Genomic DNA, 18,364 nt, shown 5'->3' with positions numbered 1-18,364 from the left:
TTATTAGTAACTGAAACTGCTGTAATGTTCTTAATGACTGCTCTGTCAACCCCTTTTGCTTCTTTTTCAATATCAAAATCCTTTAGCTTTAGTTCCCCCTGCAACATATTAAGCAATTGAATCAAATCATCTTCAAAAAACATGGAATGCATAACTTATGTGATTTAGTACCTGAATATAAACATCAAATATCCGTCTTCCAAGACTATACGAAGATTTATTGCCTCTCAATACAATCTCCGCAAAGTGAAGTTGCACAGTATATTTTCCATTTGCTAAGCACCTCACATAATATGTGAGAGAAAGGGGAGACACACGTGCATTCATGTACAATTCATAGTCATCCATTTTAAGAACAGATACGTTATTTGTTATGTAATTTTGGTCATTTTTTTTAGCATTTTGGAAGTGTCCAGTGGTACTAAATCCCCATTTATCTCCTGCTTCATAAAATTTTGATGGACCTCCAGGGTCTATATCCCGTTCATAAATTATGGGTCCAATAGTTGTATTGCTTCCACCGCAATTAATATGCAATGAATTGTAATCTACACAAAACAACAGCATGTTAATGGTATTCTGATACAAACTAACATAATGGAACAAAAATAATGTTACATATTTTATTAAAATTTATAATTTGAATATTAAATGGGCTTTGTCTCCCATTTGAAATTATCGAAAAGAAGGTCCAACAAAATTGAAGCATCAAATCATAATTAGATTCAAAGAGATGTGTAAATTTATATTACCTTCTAAACATTGGTTGTCGTCTGGGCACTCACCGAGTGTTCTTGATTAGTGTAGGGAAAGAAAGAAGAGTTGGCTTTTGTAAAATAAGAGTATGGAAATAAATTGACATTTAAAAGTAAAATAAATCAGAAGCTTACGAGTTTTCCCGTCCATGAAAGCTTTTAAACAAATTCCTGAAGAAATGACAAACAAGTTTTTCCAAAGATTAGAGGGTAAAATAGAGCTAAATGTTCAAAGCTAAAGTAAAAGAAAAGAATATTCTTACAGAATTGTTCCTGTGCAAGTATTTGCGAGGCTTCGAGTGAGATTATTGTAAGAAAGATCTATGTTCCTACAAACAAACACATTCCTCTAATGTAATTTCCCCTGCAGCCTAAAGAAACTACAGAAGTGAAAATAAACCTCTTGGAAAATTTTGAAAAATTTTAGTACAAAAATCATACTGATTACTGTGCAAGATCCAGTTTGGAATGTCCCCAGTAAGCAAGTTGCTTGTTAGATACCTATTCAGTAAGCAACATAATCACATTTTGATCAAACTCTTACTTTATATCATTAGACTACTCTTATGGTTCAACAACTAAGCTGCACAATACATAGAATCACAAAATCTGCAAGGTCTCCTATGCATTGCAATGTACGTTAGTTTCTCTCATAAGTATTCAAAGCTTACATGTTCGTCAAATTTTTTAGACCTTCGAATTCTGGAATTTCCTTTTCCAATCTGTTGAAACTGAGATCCCTGCAAGTATATAGCAAGATGGATGTCATGGGAGGAAGTTGTTTAATAACAACTAAACTGTATATAATAAACAAGATAAAAATGGCCACTACCATTAAGAATGTGGTCATATATATAAACTGCAGGCATAAGTTATTCATAAAGAACACCTTGATTTAAGATTTTAATATCTTAACAAGACAAGATGTAGCATTGAATTTCAAGGGAGTTCCCTGTTTTATGCCTAATCACAAGAGGATAAAATATATTTTTCCCTACATTTTAAAACTTTGATACCTAAATATATACATATGCAACGAAAAAGATGAAGGAAAACTCATATTTAATTATGTGTCTATGAATGTGTTGACAGTATAATAATCTCATAATAATGATAACCACAAAGATATATTCCCCTGAGCAGAACACATTTACAGTTTTCCAAGATGTCATATTTGGTATATATGCAGGGATTTCTCCAGAGATGTTACAGCTGCTCAATTTTCTGCAAAACAAACTCGGTTTCTATTATCACAATTCTGAACAGTTCATTTCAATTATTCTAATTCCATTGCATTTTATGATCAAAATAATTACTCACAATTCCTTCATGTTTCTCATGTTCATTAAAGGTGGAAAGTCTGAACCTTCTCCATGCAGGTCACTGATCCTTCTGCATAGAATTGCACAATTAAGGAATTATTGCAAATACGAATTTATAGCGATAATGAAACTCAAGAAATATGAACTTTGAAAGCTTAACTCACAGTTCAATTAAATCTTTCAAGACAGATATGCTAGAAGGGATTGGCCCATTGAGACCGCTACCTTGGATCTCTCTGTCAATAACAATACAACCTAAAACTTTTACATGAAGGAGATTTAGAATGGACAACAGGAACACAGACTTACAATTTCTCAAGTTGCTTCCAACTTTGGAAAAAATCTGGTAACTTTCCTGTGAAGTTGTTACTGCTAATCCTACTGCCCATAGCCGAAAATGAAGAAATAAAATTACACAAACATTGAGGATTTTTCAAGTAGAAATCTAATGTTATCATAAGTACGGTAGTTTAAAAGGTTATAAACACTTACAATTCTCTTAATTTGTTTAGGCGGGTGAGAGTCGCGGGCAACTCTCCTGTTAGATTGTTAGCACTAAGAATCCTGCAGTCACAAATAGTAAAGTTCATAGCAATTCAAATGTAAAGTGATTAAGTAAATCATTGAGAATTTAGAAATGACTAAACAACTGTGATATGACAAGTCAAACAAAAGAGGAGAAAGAAATACTGACAGAGTCTCCAAGTTAACCAAATTTCCAAGCTCAGGTGGAACAGTTCCAGAAAACAGATTGTTTTCTATGCTCCTGAGTAATGCATTAAAAATTAAAGCAAGCCCAGGCCAAGCAAAACTATGACATGATTTTACAGTGTAAATGATTAGTGTGAAAGAAAGGCATAATAAGAGCATACAAATATTCAAGAGTGGTTATGTTTCCCAAGTACGTTGGAATTGGTCCTGACAAGTTGTTCCCAGTGAAGGACCTGCAGTGAGTTCATCTTATTCAATAAGAATGATCATTTATTGGATAACCTTGGAAATGAACCGAGAAGTCACTTACATCAAGAGGAATTTTTGCAATCAGAAGCATAAATCAATTTCTGGGCGCTAATAAGTAAAACAAATAATGGTTACTCATCTTACATATGCTTCAGGTATGGTAGCTGCACCAGAGCTGATGGAAGTATACCAGCAAGATCCTCCCCACTAAGTTTTCTGTATGGAAATGATATTAACAAGTAAACCATAATCCAATCAAATGTTCAACTTTTGAAATTATGAGCTTGGAGCAAGGGTGACTGAGCATAGATTAGAAATATCAAAAGGGTCTAGCACTCTAGTTTGAGAACTTTCATGATGCCACTATATACTATAAGTAGAACCTACATCTTGGTATCAACCACATCATTCCTTTCTCACCTGTATCATAATCAATATATCACAAGACATCATATTTCTCACTGCCTTGACCAAAATTTGTTCACCTTCTTGACCTTATGTTGCTTTAACTAAAATTATAATTCTTCTGAATCCTTAAGTATTCATTGATTATCACTGCACATGATCAAATGTTTGTTAACAGCTACTGCTCATCTTCTCCTCCACAGCTCTAACTTCCCACAAACAACAAATGTGTTGATGCATCCGACAACTCCAGGAACCTGCCATGATTGTTTTCCCGTTGCGGCATGATATACGTCGGATTGCCCCCTCGAAATGTCCTACAAAATTCATTTGGGTCTTCTCCTTTGATCAACTCCTCCAACAATTTCATCAGCCAAACTACGCTTACCCAACTCTCGGAAAGTACGTCGACTCCTCTCTACTATACAGACACCACCAATCCCAATCTCATAATGAATCTCTAACGATTTAGCTTTCACATAGAAATATCCTAAGTAACCCATCTCTCTAATCTGAAGAACACACACGAATAAAATTCCGTTTACTATTTTTATCACCCATATTTTGGTTGCTCTGGATCTTTATTTAAATTAAGATATCAATCGAATAAATTGATACTTCAATAAAAACAATATTATAAATAGAATAATAGCATAAGATGTTAAGATATTATCTACTACCAATGATTCCAAGTCAGCAGCTGGTATAACTGATAAGAGATTTTCAGTTCAAATATCAGATGATGATTATCACTTGGATAAGTCATCCTCTAATATTCAAACTTCTCCGTTGATAAGATAGATATCTGTATTATTTAAATGTATTATTTGAATTTTGTAATTTAGTTACATGTTATCTTTATCTTCATTTGTAAAGCTACGAACTCTTCTATAAATGAAAGAATGGTCAGCAACATCAAGTAAGCTGCCATTTCCAAATATTCTCTGTTTTCCAAATATTCTCTGTTTCCGCACATAAGATAGTAACTACAGTTTCTCCAAAAACGTTCGATATCACATTTCGAAGAATTAATTATAAAGAACTAAATCCTAAAACCTAAAAATCCAAAACAGAAATAAATCATAAAAAATTAAGCCAACCATAGAAAACCCTATATCAAGAAAATTATTGAAGGATTTTGTGGAAGAGAGCTTACATGAGTTCTATGTGACAAACACCTCCAGGGTAGTGGCAATTGCAGCTGACACTATTATTGTACGAGCTTGTACTGTCATTAAGGCATGGATCTATGCTGAACTTCCAGTCCTTTTTCCCTAATTTTCTAGCTATTTCACCAAGGGCTTCCACTGCACACATCAATCTTATCGAAGTTAATTTTTTTTATTGGAAGTGTAGTGTCTCAACTTTTTTGTTGTTGATTTAGTAAATTCCATGACAAAATTATTTGAGACTTCAACGAATTCTGGTTAATTCTTCCACATTTGAAAGCTGACCAAATTACAGCAGTAAAGTCACCATTGTGTATCCACAGATAACTGTCTACTAGATGGCAGTATTGCCCTTCTACATACCACAGTGTATATGGCATGCTGCCACTAAAAGCGTCATTGGGGTGAGGCCTGAATTTATAGATTTTGATTTCCAAAGTTCACCCACATAAATTAATAGACAGAAAGAAGAAGAAAAACCCATGATCATCACCTTCCTCATCAGGAGTAGGCCATAGCAGGCCAGCTTGTGCTTCCATGCAAATACGCAACAAGCTGAGTAGTACAATAAAACAAACATATAGAAGACATCTTGCAGCCATCTCCTCTCCACTGACAAGAGTTTTCCACCAGCTCCACTTGCAAAGCTGCGTAGATATATATAATATAGACATGGGATTAAAACCAAAAAAAAAAAAAACCAAAAAACCAAAAAACCAAAAAACACGTTAGAAATATTGTAAAAATTATTGTACTCCTCCCTTCTACATTTAATGGGTCGGCACGAGTACGCCGGAGTTGGTTTGTTGAGCTGAGTGGACAAGCAAAGTAGAAAATAATGGCTATGTTTGAGAATGGAATGGAGAAAAGAAGTGAAACTGTAGTAAATTTGATTGACATAAGAAAAAAAGAAATAATAATATTTTGTATAAAAAAATAAAAATATTTGTCTGTAGTAATTTTTTTATTTGAATAATAATAAAAAATAATTAATGTAATGTAAAAAGTAAGAATGTTAGAATTGGTTTTGAATTTTTTTTTATTTTTGGGTCCAGACCCTTTAACACGGCCAATAAAATGAAAGACTGGAAAATAGGGTCAACTGCTTGTGTGCATGGAGGCCCCACACGCTATAGACTTTTGGACTTGGAAGGCCTAAACAAATCAATTGCCGTGTGAATTGACCATGTTTGCTGTAATCTTTTTCACTATAAAGTGATTTCTTTTGCATTGTTTAAGGTAGTCTCCATTATTCTTTACATTCTAATGCCAGTTTCACGCATACAAGAAGAGTAAGAGACATCATAGGAATCCCAACGAAATTGCATTTCTCATTTTGTCAAATGCAGTCTAAATGCATCAATTTTCTCCAACACAACAGGATGTGCAGAGAGAACTAGAAGGTATTATTCATGGGATATATGCACTATGGTGTTTAACTCCTATAATGTAACAAAGTCTATGATCAAGAGGTGAGTTTGATAGTGATAAGGAATGGAAATGGAAGGAGATTTTAAGCCTCATGCGTGATTTTTATTTTCCTGCCCCTTCTACATGAAACATCCGTACATAACAAGTCACATACACTTAATCTTGCTTCTTGAATGCACAGGATGCAGCCACAACACCTATTGCAATACCTACTTTGCAAGTTGCACATTGCCCCTTTTGAGGAAAATCAAGCATAAACAATAATTAGAAAAAATCAATGTGACTTTGAGGTGTGTATAAACATTATCTTTAAGGTGATAATTGCCCCCACTCAAAAGAGTTTGCTGTCGGGTTGCAAGCAATTCACCTCTAGGATACAACAAAGTCAACAACTGCAGACAACAATTCTGAAGTACCTTCACAAAATAACTCCTATATTCTCCCCTGTTTCATGCACGTGAAACAGATCGCACATATCATGCGTTTCCTGGGTTCGGCTTTCACACTTTTCAGATCCATTAGAATTTCTATAGCTTATAACAATCTTCAGCTTCATGTTACAGCATATTGTTTTATACAGAATTCAACAATGGGAAAAACAACAAAGGTATGTATTGTTTCCTATGGTAATCCCACAGCCCCAACCAAATTACACAAGTACAGTGGACTAAAACCACACAATTGTTTATTTAACCCTTTGAGCTAATAAAGCAATGCAGCTTTATTAATTTGAAAAATCATTTAGCATTGTTTGGGGCAATATTATGCTGAAATTACTGAGAAGCAAGATTATCTAGGTAAAGATCCTGGGCAGATGCAGAAGCAGATCCACTCCATGTGGCATCTGATGAATGCATAAGGCTCTCAGCTTCAGTTGAGATCATTAATTAGTACTGTTTCGATATGATCAAACTGGTCTCTCGAGGCATTAAACCTCAGCTCATCACCATATCTACTTGGATCTATGACAAAATCATCAACAATGGTGCGGCCTTCAAGCATGCTTACTACTTCAGACATGGTGGGTCTAAGTGCTGGTGATGGACTTGTGCATAAGAGAGCTACTTTGATCATTCTAATAGCCTCTTCCTTGTTTAACTCAGACTCCAGCTTTGCATCCACCATTTCCATTAGATTACCCTTTTGTTGTAGAATAGTTGCCTTCAATAGGAATAGAAAAGAGAATGAAAAAGAAAAGTAGCAAGTCAGAAAAGGAGAATAAAGTAGCCATACGCACATATGGAAAGGAAATAAGCTGAACTCAAGTGTGAAGTGAACAAGTCAAACAATTTCACTTTTGTTTAGTTTATTTTGCTGGTTGAATCTAGAATAACATACTAGAGTGACGAAGTTGAGTGGAATGGGACCAAAAAGGCAACCAGGCCTCCAAATGTTATTTATAGTAGCACATATTAAAAGAAAATGATCAATCTTACCCAATCAAGAAGGCATGCACAATCCTCATTTGCTCGATATTTCATGTTGCTCTTCCTGGCAACAATTTCCAGTGCAACAATCCCAAAGCTATAGACATCTGCTTTATAGGTTAAACAACCCCATAATGCATATTCTGGCGCCATGTACCCTCTGTAAATGAAGATTATAATTAATTTAGATCACTACTATGAATGCTCAAAAAAAAGAAAAAAAAAACAAAACAAAACAAAACAAAACTAGTATTAACCTTTGATCTTTCATATTCAACAAAGTATGTCCGCGTTGGGAATGTGATATTACATGCTTATTTCATAAGTTTCTATTGCTATCTTCTTTTCGAAAAGACATTCTTAGAGATGTGAGAATGAGTTTAATAGACCATAACAGCAGTGTAAGAAGGAGTGGTCTTTCTCTTTAATAAGTTGTATGCACTGTGTGATTTTATATATATACACATGAGAGACATAAAAGAGCAAAGAGAGGAAGGGGTTTTGCTCTACAAGGGTTTATCTCTTGCAAAGCTTTGATTCAAGGTATTTGGGCTGCTTTCAAGGTGTGTTTAGGTGTTTAAATACATTCTGAGAGCGTGGGATTGTAAGAGTAGGGGTATTTGGGTTGTACACCATTCCTCTAAGTGTCTAGACCTCTCTTCTTGTAATTTCTTCCATTGATAGTGAATTTCTTCTTGCCAGCTTGCCCTTGGATGTAGGGCTTAGTGCTTAACCATATAAATTCTTGCCTCTTTGACGCAGTGGAGGATGATGGGGGATTTGGATTAAGCAACTTGATCCAAATATATCCAGAATCCACCTACAAAGTTTCAGTTTTGAATGAAAAGTCATATAGAATACCAAACGTCTACAACTCAATGCCTTTATGCTTATGTTGTAGATCTTCAAATATATATATGGCCCATATTTCCTTGGCTTGAGCTTGCTATAAGTTCCAATTGGAAATCTTTCTTTGCATAGAAACACCATCACCATATCCCCCTCCTGAAATTATTTGTACCGACAATGTTTATCAGCAGCTTCTTTGTACCTTACATTAGTTGCTTCCAGTTTCAGCTTTTCAAATATACAGAGACTTTAAATGATGTAAAGTCTGGGGTTGCTTTAGGAAAGCATCTCATAGAGACATACAGATCAATATATGTTCCTATTTATCTGATAGTCAATAACTTGGGAGGCCAAAAGAAAAGGAAGAATAGAATCACAAAAAAACTCCATAATAAAAGAAAGAGGAAAAAAAGTAGCTCACATTGTTCCAGCAATTCTGGTGCTAATGTGGGTGTTTTCCTCTTCATGGAGCTTGGCCAAGCCAAAGTCAGAAATCTTTGGGTTAAGGTCCCTATTGAGTAGCACATTTGAAGTTTTAATGTCTCTATGAACAATTCTTAATGTTGATTCCTCATGCAAGAAAGTCAAACCTCTTGCTATGCCAACACATATTTTTTGCCTCGTAGGCCAGTCCAATTTTAAGCAGTACTCCTCTGGACCTGCATATTTTGTGGATAGTCCAATGAGAAGTTCATCAACTTAGTTCATGATATAGACCATTTGCGGTGCTAAGTTCTTATGCTTTCTCAAGTCAACATAAATACTAAAATAAAACATTAAGCTTACCAAACAAAACACGCGCCAGGCTATTGTTTTCCATGTATTCATACACCAAAAATAGTTGATTTTTTTCAATACAACATCCATACAATCTAACAAGATTTGGGTGCTGTACAGCAGATATCGTGCCCATTTCATTCACAAATTCACGATTTCCTTGATTTGATTCCAAAGAAAGTTGCTTAACGGCAATTATAGAACCATCTACCAGTATACCCTGCATTAGAAAGATATATTTTCAGGTATGTACATGAGGTTTTCCTCTAAGTTTTGCTTACCAATATGAAAGAAATCAAATAGGAGCATACATGCAAAACATTCACAAAAAAGAAAAAGAGAAAGGAATATGAAATCTAGGATACCTTGTAGACGGATCCAAAACCACCTTGCCCAATCTTATGTGCAACATCAAAGTTGTTAGTGGCAGCCCTGATATGTTTGAAGGTAAAGAAACCAGTTTGCAGATCCAAGTTTTTCAATTCTGTCCAAAGAATGAGATTGAGAAGTTTGACAGAATCTTACAAAATAGTTATTCTTAATTTTGTATCTAAGTGCCTCTAGTGTTTTTAGATGATCTTTGAGAGTACCATACCAAGAAATGAAATTAATTCTAAGATATATGCTCAATCTTATACAACTTTGTGGAAATGTGAAAACAAATCAACTTAAACCAAATTTCATTATCCTCTCCCATACTTGAAACAGAATGATTCTAACAAATACGCTCGAGTGGTGAGCTTGAACTATCTAATCATTGCTTGCATAAACATTGCCATCATTTAAAATTTACAAATAAGCAATGAACTAAAATATAAATGGTAAACGGGTGAGCTCATTTACTAAAGATAGTTGAAATTGCAACATTCTGATTTCATGTAGTGTTAAAATTTCACCAAAAAAAGGTGTTACAGAGATTGGTTCTTATGTTATGCAATCATATAGCTTCCTTTTAAGGTTCTACTTTGAATTGCTGATTCCTCATCTAGGCATAAAGGCAGAAAAAAAAAGTTTATTGGAAGCTGCAATAGAGTACTGAGTCTTTCAAATGCAATACAATGTTCTGACTACTCAAATAGCTGGAGAAAATTATTATTTTTTAAACCTTTCTACATCAAGATTTGCATGGTATTTATTACCTTTTACTCTTGAAATCTTGCCTCCCAAAAAGCCTTTCCACCGAAGAATGCCTAAAATCATAAAAATAACACATAACACAAAAACTGTGGCTCCAATTGCAATGATTTTCTCCCATTTGCTAGATCTGGAATCTATATGAAAATAAAATTTTCCATGAATATTAATTGTATGATTGCATACTTATCAAAAAAAAAAATTGTATGATTGCATTCTGTGATGTGTGTTGAATATAAAGGCACGCATGATATGATAGGATGTTACAGAGATGCAAGCTGAAAAGGAAACTTCTGGATTGTACTTCCATCAAATTGCCAAGGAAACTTGTTTCAAGTCTAATTTCACACCACTAATAATGGAACTGCTTCCACTATATTTGCTATTTCCATCTATTTATTCATCAATCTGCTCCAGGTAAAAAACTGATAATAAAAGACCATGAAATGCAGATAAATGAAAGAGAGAGGGAGAGAAGTACTACCATGTCAACCAGAAAAGATGAATAAAGAAAAAACTACATTACTTACTAAACTCCACAGAGATGGCAGAAATAAGAGGACCATATGTTCCTTTTCTTGGAGCAGCTGTTGTCCCTTTCCTAGCCCAATGAAAGCGAATGTCTATACTTTTATTAGTAACTGGAACTGCTTTAATGTTTATAATGACTGCTCTATCAACCCCTTTTGCTTCCTTCACAATGTCAAAATCCTTCAGCTTCAGTTCCCCCTGCAACATATTAAGTAATCGAATCAAATGATCTTCAACAAATATGGAGCGCATAACTGATTTGGTTGAGTACCTGAATATAAACATCAAATATCCGTCTTCCAAGACTGTAAAAAGATTTGTTGCCTCTAAATACTATTTCCGCAAAGTGAAGTCTCACAGTATATTTTCCATTTGCTAAGCACTGCACATAATATGTAAGAAAAAGAGGAGAGACACGTGCATTCGTGTACAATTCATAGTCATGCATCGTGAGCACAGATACGTTATTTGTCATGTAGTTTTGGTCTTTTTTGATTGCATTTTGAAAGTGTCCCGTGCTACTAAATCCCCATCTAGTTCCGGCTTCATAAAATTTTGATGGATCTCCAGAGTCTGTGTCCGCTTCATATTTTATGCTTCCAATAGTTGTTATACTTCCACCACAATTAATATGCAATGAATAGTAATCTACACAGAAGCAGTAGCATGTTAATGGTATTCAATACTTAAGTTAACACAATGGGATGAAAATGATGTTGTGTTTTATTAATTTATATGATATTTAACTGACTTTTTTCTCCATTGAAATTATCGAGAAGAAAATCCAACAAAATTGAAGCATTTTCCTTATAATTATATTCAAAGAGATGTGTAAATGTATATTACCTTTAGGGCATCGGTCGTCTTCTGGGCATACACTGATTAGAAAAAGAAAAAAAAAAACATTAACTTCTGTAAAATAAAAGTAAGGAAATAGATTGACACTTGAAAGTTTAATAACTAAGAAGCTTACGAGTTTTTCTGTCCATTAAAACTTTTAAACAAATTCCTGATGAAATGAAAAACAAGTTTTTTTGAAGATTAGAAGGTAAGCGAGACTTAAATGTTCAATGCTTAAAAAGACCAGAACAAAACAAAGGAAGGGAAAAAAAAAAAGAAACAAATATTCTTACAGCTTTGTTCCTGTACAAGTGTCTTCAGAGCTCCAAGTAAGATTATTGTAAGAAAGATCTATGTTCCTTCAAGCAAACACATTCATCTTATGTAATTTCCATGCATTCCAAATAAAATACATATATAATATATACAGAAGTGATAAGCTCATGCAACATTTTAGCATGAAAAACATACCTCTCACAATTCCTCATCCAGTTTGGAATAACTCCAGTAAGCAAGTTGCTATTCAGTATGCAACATAATCACACTATGGCTCAACTTATATCGCACTGTAGTTAAACTCCAACTTTCTATTATTAGACTACTCATATATATGGTTCAACAACTGAGGAAGTTTCAGAATATAGAATCACAAAATCTTCAAGGCCTCCTATGTAGACCCAAGGTATGCTAGTTTCTCTCATAAATCCACATAGCTTACATGTTCATCAAATTTACTGGACTTTCCAATTCTTGAATTTCTTTTTCCAATCTGTTGAAACTGAGATCCCTGCAAGTACATCGCAAGACAGATGTCATGGAACAAAGTTTTTATTACAAACAGAATATAGTAATCAAGATAAAAAGGTGCACTACCATTAAAAACGTGGTCATACATAAACCATAGGCATAAGTCAGTCATAAAGATAAAAAAAAAAAGAAAAAAAGAAAAAGAAAAGTAATATACTTAATCAATGACCCAGGATGTTACTTAAAAGAGTATATAACTTAATTTTTTTTAATTGTTAACCAAAGATCCATCATTCATCTTTGAGCCCAACAACGATGCTGCAGAGACTAGAGCAACAAACGTAGACATAATTCAATTATGTTTACATAGGACATCTGATGCAATGGCCATAAAGAGCCAGTATCTTTCTTACAAAACCCACTTTCCATATGGAAAGCCTCATCAATGGTTTGCACTTACTTTATTAGATTTAAACAGAGAATTTTACATAAATTCCAAATAGAATTCAAGAATTTTCAGCAGAATGAAATCCACAAGTAATCAACTTCAGTCCAATAAATACTCTTGATTGCAACTGTAAAATGAACATATTCGGATAACCTAGTTTGAGAAGCACCAGCAGTATTTCCATGATTAAATTTACCTCTTCCTATAAGCTTAAGCTTTTGGGACAAGGAGTGGTTTAACGTGGTATCGGAACCAAATATCATGAGTTCAAACCATTGTTGCTATAACAAGTGGTGGTTTAACAATATATATATATATATATTTCCCCTTCTGATTAGGATGTAAAACATGAAACTTCTCTAAAATTTAGCTTGTAACACTTAACTTTCTCATGGTTATGTCCAAAGTATGAAAGTCAAATTTAAGGTAGAGGTTATCTCCTAGCCAAAAAGAAAATGTAATTTTACTGAATATTTTTTATATTCACTTTCAGGATGACAATCATCATTATCATTTGGCTATATACATTGATAGGATGGAGACTGTATATTAATTCATGACTTACCATAATGTGATTGGTTATAGACTAGATAAGTTCACTTTACACCTTGAACCTAACAACAAGGAAGTTGCATGTACAAACTGAATTTCAAGGAAGTTCCCTGTTTAATACCTAATCACAAGAAGCTAAAACATATTTCCGCCTCAATTTTAAACGTTGAGACCTAAATATATACATCATGCAACAAAAAAAGAAGGGAAAATTCGTATTTCACTATGAATTTATGAATGTGTTGACAGTGTAATCATAACGATAACAAAAATGATAAATTTCCATGAGAAGAACACATTTACAGTATTCTAAGATTTGTCATCTTTGATATATATGAAGGGATCTCTCCAGAGATGTTACAGCTGCTCAATGTCCTGCAAAATAAATCGAGTTTGTATGATCACAATTTTCTGAAAAGTCATGTCAATTGACAATTATTCCAATTCCGTAGCATTTTAAGACTACAAGAATGACTTACAATTGCATCATCTTTGTCATGTTCATTAAGGGTGGAAAAAGTGAACCTTCTCCTTCCAAGTCACTAATCCTTCTGCATATATTTTCATAATAAAGGAATTATTGCTAATAAGTTTTAATTGTGATAATGCAACTCGAACTATCATCTTTGAAAGTTTAACTCACAGTTCAATTAGATTTTTCAAGACGGATATGCTAGAAGGGATTGGTCCTTTGAGACCGCTACCTTCGATCTCTCTGTCAAGGACAATAAATCATAAAACTTTTACATCAAGGAGATTTAGAATGCTTAACAGGAAAGCGCACTTACAATGTTTCAAGTTGCATCCAACTTTGAAAAAAATCTGGTATCTTTCCTGTGAAATAGTTACTACTAATCCTACTGCATGTAACCGAAAATGAAAGAAATTAAATGACATAAAACTTTAGGATTTTTCTAGGTGAAATCTGAAGTTATCATTAGTACATCAGTGTAAAAGGCTACAAACACTTACAATTCTCTTAATTTGTTTAGGCGGGTGAGAGCCGTGGGCAGCTGTCCTTTTAGATAGTTACCACTAAGAATGCTGTAGTCACCAAAAGGAAAGTTCACAGCAGCTCAAGTGTAAAGTGATTAATCAAATCATTTAGAATTTAGAAGTGTCTCATCAAATGTGATATGAAATTCAAATAAAAGACGAGAAAGAAATACTGACAGAATCTCCAAGTTAACTAAATTTCCAAGCTCAGGTGGAATAGTTCCAAAAAACAGATTGTTCTCGATGGACCTGAGTATACGATGCCCTTAAAAGTTAAAGCAGGGCTTGAAAAATCTATGACATAGTTTTACTTTGTAAATAATTTGTGAGAAAGAAAAACATAAAAATGAGCATACAAATATTGAAGAGTGGTTATGTTACCCAAGAAGCTTAGAATTGGTCCTGATAAGTTGTTCACAGTGAAAGACCTGCAGTGAGTTCATTCAAGAAAAATGAGCATTTATTGGCTAACCTTGCACATGAACTGAGAAGTCACTTACATATGTTCCAACTGCATAGAAGCCCATTCACGTGGTATATTACCACTGAGGTAGTTGCGTGAGAGAGAACTACAATCAAGACCAAATTATACAATTAGAAGCGTATATCAATTTTCAGTCGCTAATAAGATAAAAATATTAGTGGTTACTCTCCTTACATTAGCTTCAGGTATGGTAGCTTCACTAGAGCTGGTGGAAGTATACCAGAAAGATCCTCTCCTTGAAGAAATCTATTTTAAAGGATAATTACAAGTAAACCATAATCCATTCAAATGTGCAACTTGTGAAAATATGAACTTGAGCAAAGGTGACAGAGCAAAGATGAAGGGACTAGCACTCTAGTTTGAGCACTCTAGGTTCTACTATATACTCTAAGTAGAACCAACATCTTGGTATCAATTACATCATTCATTTCTCACCTATGTCACAATCAATATATCACAGTTCATCATATTTCTCACTGCCTTGACCCATATTTGGTCATCTTCTTGATCCTATGGTACTTTAAATAAAGTTATAATCCTTCTCAATCTTTAAGCATTCATTCATTATCACTGTGCATGATCAAATGTCTGGTAACAGCTACTGCTCATATCACCCTCCACTACTCTAACTTCCCACACATGACAAATGTATTAATTTATGTTCCACATTTATTTCTGTTGTGACTTGTTTATAAGTTCCCATTCCAATTACATTCATTCCATTATTCAACATGATTTTTTATTCTCCAACATGCTGTAGTATCAAAAAAATTAGGTCAGCCTTGTAGCCATCAAGCCAAATTTTGTGTTTGTAACTTGATTAGTAACCAACAATTTCACAAAAGTTACTGGCATTTACACAGCTTCTTTTACTATATTTCTTAGGATGGTATCTTCTTCGTGCAACATAGATGGAGCATAAAAGAGTTTGAAGATTGGAAACTTAAAAGGAGTACTGTTGCTGAATTTTTCTACACAGAATATTCCAAAAACTCACAATGGGGCCTACCTGCAATGCTTGCAATGCTTAGCAGAATCAAGGAACTTGCTTTTTGTCTCGATTTTGTAACACCTTAGTTCCACATTGGGAAGATGAGTAGCCCGCATAGAGTGGGTGGTTTATAAAGACACGCATAAGTGCTAAGTTCCACATTACTTACTTATTAGGTAAGATCGAGCTTTATAAGTGATTCTAAAGAAGTTTTAAATTAACTAGTCCTTTTGGATGATAGTTTAGATATGGTTAGCGTTTTTCTTGTGTCGTTACAAATAGTATCAGAGTCAGGTTGTAACGTCGTGTGGTAGTGGAGCACTACATGACATGGTTCTTACGAGGACGTTGGGAGTTTAAAGGGAGAGATTGTAATACTCCAATCCCACATTGAGAAGATTAGTAGCTCACATAAAGCGGGTGGTTTATAAAGATACTCATGGATACTAAGTTTCAAATGCTTACTTACTACGGGAGATTGAGCTTTATAAATGATTCTATGGAAGCTACAAATTGACTAGTCATTTTTAAGGTGATAGTGAATATATGGCTAACGTTTTCTCTGAGTTGTTACAAATTTGTTGCTTATATTCTTCTAAGTTATATAATTTAATACCACTACATCTACTTTATAGTGCTTGTAACTCACCAAGAGTCCAAATACCTATACCTTTTGCATCTATTAAAGAAACCTTGAAAAAGTATATTATATCTTCTCAATCTATCATCCTGTTAAATTATCAATTTGCTTCGATTCATAGGCCAATTCAAAACAATTGGACTGAAATATCCCTAACAAAAACAATTGCATTGAAGGATATGTGGACCATGACAAGGATAATCCAACACCTCAACAACACCCAACCAGCCACACAAATAAACCCACTCCCTGTCCAAGCACCCAAATCACAACCAATTCCCTTATTAGTCAAATTCATGGTTTTAAGGAAGTATGGCAGTGATTGCAACAAAACTCGAAGAAACCAAAATTCAGAAAATTATTAAATAATATAGAATTTTTCATTTCAAAATCTATCCTAATGTATACTAGAATCAAGATTTTTTTTTAAAAAAAAATAAAATAAAATTATCACAATATTACACAGATGACAAAATATGAACTATTTAATCTAAAAATGATGGATTGGATGTAAGGAACTCTACAAGAGAGTTTTGGAGAAACTCAACAAAAACTATGCTATTACTATTTTTATCAACCATATTTTGGTTATTTGGAAATTTATTTAAATTAAGATATCAATCAAATGAATGGACTGTTCAATACAATAGCATAAGATGGTGAATATAGTTTCTCCAAAAACTTTTTATATGACAATATTTCGAACAATTAAATGTAAAGTAACTAAATCTTAAAACCTAAAGATCCAAAACAGAAATAAATCATCAAAAAAGTAACCCAAACATAGAAATTGACCCTTTATTTTGTCCTATAGCAAGAGAAATACTGAAGGATTAAGTGGAATTAATTAGGGAAGCTTACATCTTTTCTATGTGGCAAACACCACCTTCAGGTTTGGAACAATTGCAGAAGACACTATTGTTGTACAATGGAAAGTGCTCTCCGGAATTAGGTGGGAGTGGTGTCAACCAGCTTTTGTCCTTAATGCATGGGTCTATGCCGAAATTCCAGTCCTTTTTCCCTAATTGTTTACCTATTTCTCTCAGGGCTTCCACTGCACCACACATCAATCTATAAAAGTTAGTTTTTTTGATTAGTTTCTCACAACCTTTCTGTCCTTAATTTAGCATTTTCCTTGACAAAATTATCAAAAAAAATTAAAAAAGGTTAAAAACCCAAAGATTAGTCTACTTAGAAGAACCAAAAAATTGTTCCATTGGACAAAATGTGTGTGTGTATATATATATATAGATATAACTCTGTCCACTAGAAGCTTCATTGGGGTGAGGCCTGAATTTATAGATTTCCATTTCTAAAGTTCACCCACATAAATTAATAGACAGAAAGAAGAAGAAAAACCCATGATCATCACCTTCCTCATCAGGAGTAGGCCCTAGCAGGCCAGCTTGTGCTTCCCTGCAAATACGCAACAAGGTGAGTAGTACAATAAAACAAACAGATGGAAGACATCTTGCAGCCATCTCCTCTCCAATGACAAGAGTTTTCCACCAGCTCCACTTGCAAAGCTGCGTAGATATATATAGACATGGGATTAAAACCAAAAAACACGTTAGAAATGTAAAATTTATTTACAGCACCTCAGCCCAGACATGCATTAATGAACTCCACAGGCAATTTGCTCTTCATTGAAACTGGAGAACAAAACAAACAAACACGTTTTCCAATTAATGTAGAAATTAACGAGAAAATAATAAAGTAAAAAGACTGAAAAATAGGTAGTCTTGACTGGACGACTTGAAGACCTGCGCCAATAAATTGTCATGTCAATTACAAGAAAAAGAAAAAGATTTACACTGGGTATTCAAAAAAATATAATGGCTATGTTTGCTAATCGCCTTAAAAATAAAAAATAAAAATAAAAAAAGTGGCCGAAATTGTTGCAAAT

At 33.9% G+C, this 18,364-nt stretch overlaps 1 protein-coding gene and 1 pseudogene across 2 annotated transcripts in view; both read right to left on the bottom strand.

The window, feature by feature from the left end:
- LOC132168635 (putative leucine-rich repeat receptor-like serine/threonine-protein kinase At3g14840) overlaps positions 1–5,415 on the bottom strand; it is a 14,564-nt gene extending 9,149 nt beyond the window's left edge. The window contains 17 exon segments of the mRNA XM_088513917.1: positions 1–98; positions 172–548; positions 753–793; positions 891–926; positions 1,019–1,084; positions 1,197–1,256; positions 1,427–1,495; positions 1,902–1,979; positions 2,076–2,147; positions 2,242–2,313; positions 2,387–2,458; positions 2,570–2,641; positions 2,772–2,843; positions 2,950–3,036; positions 3,182–3,253; positions 4,599–4,749; positions 5,105–5,415. The exon segment at positions 1–98 is cut by the window's left edge and continues 101 nt beyond it. Coding sequence (XP_088370043.1) covers positions 1–98; positions 172–548; positions 753–793; positions 891–926; positions 1,019–1,084; positions 1,197–1,256; positions 1,427–1,495; positions 1,902–1,979; positions 2,076–2,147; positions 2,242–2,313; positions 2,387–2,458; positions 2,570–2,641; positions 2,772–2,843; positions 2,950–3,036; positions 3,182–3,253; positions 4,599–4,749; positions 5,105–5,285 — 1,676 coding nt within the window. The 5' untranslated portion in view covers positions 5,286–5,415.
- Positions 5,416–6,488: 1,073 nt separating this feature from the next.
- On the bottom strand, positions 6,489–17,971 carry LOC132169361 (putative leucine-rich repeat receptor-like serine/threonine-protein kinase At3g14840; annotated as a pseudogene). The gene is made up of 24 exons (XR_015911561.1): positions 17,831–17,971; positions 17,320–17,512; positions 15,002–15,073; positions 14,844–14,912; positions 14,700–14,771; positions 14,521–14,592; positions 14,320–14,391; positions 14,136–14,207; positions 13,991–14,062; positions 13,827–13,898; positions 13,651–13,722; positions 12,318–12,387; positions 12,072–12,130; positions 11,897–11,959; positions 11,734–11,769; positions 11,607–11,638; positions 11,032–11,408; positions 10,760–10,958; positions 10,235–10,366; positions 9,461–9,579; positions 9,105–9,315; positions 8,740–8,977; positions 7,479–7,629; positions 6,489–7,203 (listed from the first exon to the last, which is right to left on the bottom strand). The product of XR_015911561.1 is annotated as a putative leucine-rich repeat receptor-like serine/threonine-protein kinase At3g14840 (transcript).
- Positions 17,972–18,364: the final 393 nt, after the last annotated feature.

The sequence above is a fragment of the Corylus avellana genome, chromosome 1 (genome assembly GCF_965113065.1).
Source record: "Corylus avellana chromosome 1, dhCorAvel1.hap1.2, whole genome shotgun sequence".
NCBI classification, from domain to species: domain Eukaryota; kingdom Viridiplantae; phylum Streptophyta; class Magnoliopsida; order Fagales; family Betulaceae; genus Corylus; species Corylus avellana.
The sequence above is the reverse complement of the archived record's forward strand: the minus strand, read 5'-3'. Positions and strand labels throughout refer to the sequence as shown.